General features: G+C 41.8%; 1 protein-coding gene across 1 annotated transcript; it reads right to left on the reverse strand.

Moving 5' to 3' along the window:
• On the reverse strand, positions 1–1,382 carry LOC129753213 (ionotropic receptor 75a-like). The gene is made up of 4 exons (XM_055749012.1): positions 1,294–1,382; positions 642–1,239; positions 430–583; positions 1–371 (listed from the first exon to the last, which is right to left on the reverse strand). The coding sequence occupies exons 1-4, from the start codon at positions 1,380–1,382 to the stop codon at positions 1–3; spliced, it is 1,212 nt and encodes a 403-aa protein (XP_055604987.1).
• Positions 1,383–5,493: the final 4,111 nt, after the last annotated feature.

Consider the following 5,493-nt stretch of genomic DNA (forward strand, 5'->3'; position numbering starts at 1 on the left):
TTAGTAAACCCATTCCTGACGTCTTTCCATGAATTTTTTAAGCATCAACCGTTGTCTAACGGCAGAGAAACTCATTTCAATAGCTAAAATACTCGCACTAACCACAATCCCCAAAAACAGAATCCAGAAAACGCTCGCAATGTCCCGCAATTCCACTTGAGCTGCGGAAAAATTTTTCATCGTGCAGAGCGGTCTCGATGCGGCAGTTTTTTCCACGTGATACTGTGCCAGTCCCGTTTCCATGAAACGCTGCAACGACACCTTAAACAGCCCCTGCAGTGGACTGCACTTCGGCACCACAAAGTTCATCGGACGCAACGGGAACAGATTAATCTCTTGAAGTTCGCAGATTTCCTCGTCGGTGAAGGTGTCTAAAAAGTAATAGCGTTCGTTTAGATTTTTCTGAAAGCTATAACTTCATGTTATTACCTCTAATCCAAGTGTATCCATAGGTAGTATCACACTGAAAAGCAAATCCACCACGTTTCACCAATGCAATCCCCGTAGACATGTTCACAAAGCCATATCGACCGGGGACTACCTTCTTGTCGTACACTTCTTGAACAAAACGATCTTTTGATATCTGTAAAAAAAATTAATCCTAAATTAAGAAACGATTTTCTGAACCTTTACATATTTACCTTGAAATAGAAGTGATTATAGCTTTTCTCCTCAATCACATACTCTAGATCGCTCTGCAGCAATTGCTCTATTGTTTTAATGGTTTTAGTAGGAGGAATCAGTAGGTAACCAACAATGAACGTTGAATAGAACTGGAACATAAACACGGCAAACACTAAAATCGTTATCATCACAACTCTGGAGGAATGGTTTAGGATTATTCCGGCATAACTCTGCTGACAAAGATATCCATACGCCAGAAGCAGGTGATGGTAGTTGATGTAGTTGTGTTCATCGTGTAGTCGAACTGTCGAAGAAATTCGAAGAACAACAACTGCCGCTACGACAAATCCCACCATTGCCACCCAAAGGCCTGGTTCGAAAGGTCTGAGAAATACATCTCTGTTGTTATGATTTTTCGGATGCCGGAAAACTGTATGGAACCGACCTCCGATAACTTCCAGCACAGGTTGATAGAAGTAAATACGCTCGGAAGCATACCCAACAGGGGTGACCGAGAAATCCACCAAATTCTGCTGAAGCTGACCGAAAATGCCTTTGGTAGAGTTGGTTCCGAGAGAATCGAACTGCCAGGTTTCGGTGATCAAAAAGTGTATCCTGGAAAAGGAATGGGCTCTAATAAATTAAGTTAAATACTGAGAAGAAACTTACGAAAAATTCAAGTGGTAGCTCAAAAGCATGGACAGCTTATAGCCATAAACATTGCATCTATAACTCGTTGGTCTGATCGATTGTTCCATGTACTCAACAAGAGATAAATTATTTAAGGCGTGAAATACCTGGAAAACACAAGTCCATATGCATATGTGGATATTTGATGTTATCATCAGGTTGTTAGGCCGGAAATCATCATGCCGTGAGTAGCCCAGCCGTAAATTGTCAGCTTTGAAGGGCATCAAGCCGTAGGTCGTCAGGCCGAAGGTGCGTCTGGCCGAAGGTGCGTCTGGCCGAAAGTGCGTCTGGCCGAAAGAGCATTTGGCCGAAAGGGCGACAGGCCGTAGGTCGTCAGGCCGTAGGTCGTCAGGCCGCAGGTCGTCAGGCCGCAGGTCGTCAGGCCGCAGGTCGTCAGGCCGTAGGTCGTCAGGCCGTAGGTCGTCAGACCGTAGGTCGTCAGGCCGTAGGTCGTCAGGCCGTAGGTCGTCAGGCCGTAGGTCGTCAGGCCGTAGGTCGTCAGGCCGTAGGTCGTCAGGCCGTAGGTCGTCAGGCCGTAGGTCGTCAGGCCGTAGGTCGTCAGGCCGTAGGTCGTCAGGCCGTAGGTCGTCAGGCCGTAGGTCGTCAGGCCGTAGGTCGTCAGGCCGTAGGTCGTCAGGCCGTAGGTCGTCAGGCCGTAGGTCGTCAGGCCGTAGGTCGTCAGGCCGTAGGTCGTCAGGCCGTAGGTCGTCAGGCCGTAGGTCGTCAGGCCGTAGGTCGTCAGGCCGTAGGTCGTCAGGCCGTAGGTCGTCAGGCCGTAGGTCGTCAGGCCGTAGGTCGTCAGGCCGTAGGTCGTCAGGCCGTAGGTCGTCAGGCCGTAGGTCGTCAGGCCGTAGGTCGTCAGGCCGTAGGTCGTCAGGCCGTAGGTCGTCAGGCCGTAGGTCGTCAGGCCGTAGGTCGTCAGGCCGTAGGTCGTCAGGCCGTAGGTCGTCAGGCCGTAGGTCGTCAGGCCGTAGGTCGTCAGGCCGTAGGTCGTCAGGCCGTAGGTCGTCAGGCCGTAGGTCGTCAGGCCGTAGGTCGTCAGGCCGTAGGTCGTCAGGCCGTAGGTCGTCAGGCCGTAGGTCGTCAGGCCGTAGGTCGTCAGGCCGTAGGTCGTCAGGCCGTAGGTCGTCAGGCCGTAGGTCGTCAGGCCGTAGGTCGTCAGGCCGTAGGTCGTCAGGCCATAGGTCGTCAGGCCATAGGTCGTCAGGCCATAGGTCGTCAGGCCATAGGTCGTCAGGCCGTAGGACATATGTCGTCATGCCTTGTGTCATTAGACCCGCAGGTTTTCATGTTTGAAGTTGTCAACCACAAGATTGTCAAGATGTCGTTAGGACGTCAGGTCGTCAAATCATAGTTATTTAGTCCGTTAACTATCACATGTTTATAAAAAGATTCAAAACTTACCGCAGTTACTCCATGTAGACAAATTCCTTTTAAATTTTTTCGAACCTCGAAGCTGTTCGAAGTATTTGTCCACGACAACCCATTCACTGAATCCCAATGTTCAACCTTCATAACATTCGAATGACCACCTCTCCTGTGTATGGTTCCATATACTTCAAAAGCGTCGTAACCATATGACTCATTATCATTTACAAACAATGCCATTTGTGTATCGACGTTGATGTTTAAACTTTTCAATAAACAAATGTGATTTTGGTAGTTTGTTACCCCATATGTCAACCACCAGTAGGAGCCATTGAAGTACGAATGATTAGAAGAAAATTCTAAAAGCTCATATGTTCCGGCACAACTCGCATCAAGTATCAACGCCAACCGAAAGTGTCTGGAAGACATGAGCTCCACATGTTTGCTATAAAAAAATCCTAGAGTCGATATCAACACCCTGCACATAACCGGTAAAATTTTTACTAAAATTGTTTACTAACTGATACGAATGAGGATCGTAGCAGTGGAACAAAATGACAGAATTAAGATAGTGCCTCTTTAAAAAAGATATGATAAACGGTTGATTAAGCTGGCAAACTACACCGGCACTGATCATCAACATTTTCAACCACATTTTTGCATGTAATAAGTTGTTCTGTTTAAAAAAGTTTGTTTGACTTCCTGATAATTGATGTTTGAATAACCGATTTATTCTTCCAATAAGAAACATTTTGAAGTGTAGTTTGATGATTGATGAGTATTAAAATGTTCAGAAAATGAAGGAATAATTGCTTAATTAGCTTAATTGCTTAGCTCGGTATCGCCTTTTAAAATGAAGTGTGCATGAGATTTATACTTGACAAGATTTATAAGTTACTACTTTGTAACATTTATTTGTTACAATGTCATCTTTTTGCTGTAAATACCATGCACATTAAGTTTTAAAAAATCAGTTCCATTATTTACAGTCAAAAACTGGTGTTTTCCCATATCTTAAAAAATTGGGTGATCAATAAACTTTCTTTCTTCTTCTAACTTGAACTTCTGAACTTGATTGACTGATCAATATTTTTAATGTGAAATCGGGCGCTGAATTCGAAAATGAAATTCAAAAAAATCTCAGTAGAACCGTTTTGAGTTATGCTCCAAATATGAAATTTCGGAAAAATAAAAAAAAGTTCTTGATTTTAGATTAAAAAATCTCGGACGGCATAACAGTAATTTGAAATCCCTCTTTTGTATATTGAAGGTGAATAAATCTTCTATCAATCATCTGAACACTGCTTTTGCGTATGATCAACAGTATTTTGATATTAATGACGTTATGATAGAAAAAATGATAAAAAACACATTTTTATAGAGAAAATTTTGTTTCAGCGAAAGTTTTAGACTCGATGGTAACATTTAAAAAATCTGATATTCTTCTCTTCTGCTTGCTCTTCTGCCTTCAATTTAAAACAAAGATTTCAAGTGGTTATTTATCAAAATCGGTTTAAAGTTAAAGAAGTTATGGCTACTTTACCATAACAGAATTTTTTGTAGTTTTTAACAATTTAACGAACCGCAGTACACTTATCATAGTATAGGAAGAATGAAACATGATAAATCTCACTTGCTCCAAGTCAAAATTATTTATTAGCTTACCAGAAGGTCACATGCCAAATTTCAGGAAGATCTGACCATAGGGAGGGTTTGCTTGAGTCTCAAACGTGAATAAAATTTTAATGTATTCTGCCCGGGAGGAACAAAAAATACTGGTTTTTCATTAATTACTTTTTTTATCACTAGCTGATTATTTTTTATAGTTGATTTTCAAAAAGTTCCTGCAGATACACAGAAACGATACGATGCTCCAGCATAGTGATGACGGCTCACCGATACTGATAGAAATGAAGAGTTTATTTTGATATCAGCTTGGCTACCAATTATCGAAAATAAGTGCACATCGCCTTGGAAGCGTTTTAACTAAGTCTTACAATTAAATTGATTCAATCTGCTGAGGATGACATTTTAATTCACCCATTGATTGGTCATTGAATATTCCTACATACTCATCGATGCGAGCTTTCAATAATCTGAATAAATTATAAGATATTTATCATCAGAAAGCTACACTACAGCAGGTAATTAAAAATACTTGGAAAGATGTTTTGAAATTAGTTCAGCTCTAGCGTTTGAAATAATTTCTAGAAACTATTGAATAAAAATTATTTCCTTTGAGTATCAAACGGTGTATTGAACGAACATGATCTTCCTTATATTTATCAGCTTGTTTCAAGCTTCTTGCTGCTTCACATCACCTTCATTGATAGTTGATTTTGTCAATCAGTATCGATTAAATACGTTAACAATACTTCATTGCAATGAGCCTGATTTGTTTGCATTAATGAAAGAGAGCAGTCTAAGATTCGCAGGATCAGTTCGAAGTTTTGATATTCGAGATGAGGAATTCCTTCGGAATCATCGACAGCATATGAGAAGGGAACATTTTCGATTTGCCATGGTAGTCGATGTACGATGTCCCAAATTCAACAATTTACTGGACTGGATTTCAGATCATTCATATTTCAACGAGTCTTATTGGTGGCTTTTTGATGGATTTTCTGATCTGAATGATGGTTTATGTATGCTTGATAGAAAAAAGATTAACATCGATTCAAAAATTGTGTTGGCGATTGCCACAAACGCAAGTATGATCAACGTGCACGAAGTTTACGGAACAGTTCAACGGAGAGGAGGGCGACTTCATGAAGTTCTGATGATTGAATGGAATCCATCAGGTGGTGCAAA

This window comes from Uranotaenia lowii, chromosome 3, assembly GCF_029784155.1.
Source record: "Uranotaenia lowii strain MFRU-FL chromosome 3, ASM2978415v1, whole genome shotgun sequence".
Lineage (NCBI taxonomy): Eukaryota > Metazoa > Arthropoda > Insecta > Diptera > Culicidae > Uranotaenia > Uranotaenia lowii.

Coding starts and splice junctions, on each gene's coding strand:
- LOC129753213 (XM_055749012.1), bottom strand. CDS start 1,382: ATGGAACAATCGATCAGACCAACGAGTTATAGATGCAATGTTTATGGC. Junction 1,240..1,293: donor AGCTACCACTTGAATTTTTC/GTAAGTTTCTTC, acceptor TTCCTTTTCCAG/GATACACTTTTTGATCACCG. Junction 372..429: donor TGGATACACTTGGATTAGAG/GTAATAACATGA, acceptor ATTACTTTTTAG/ACACCTTCACCGACGAGGAA.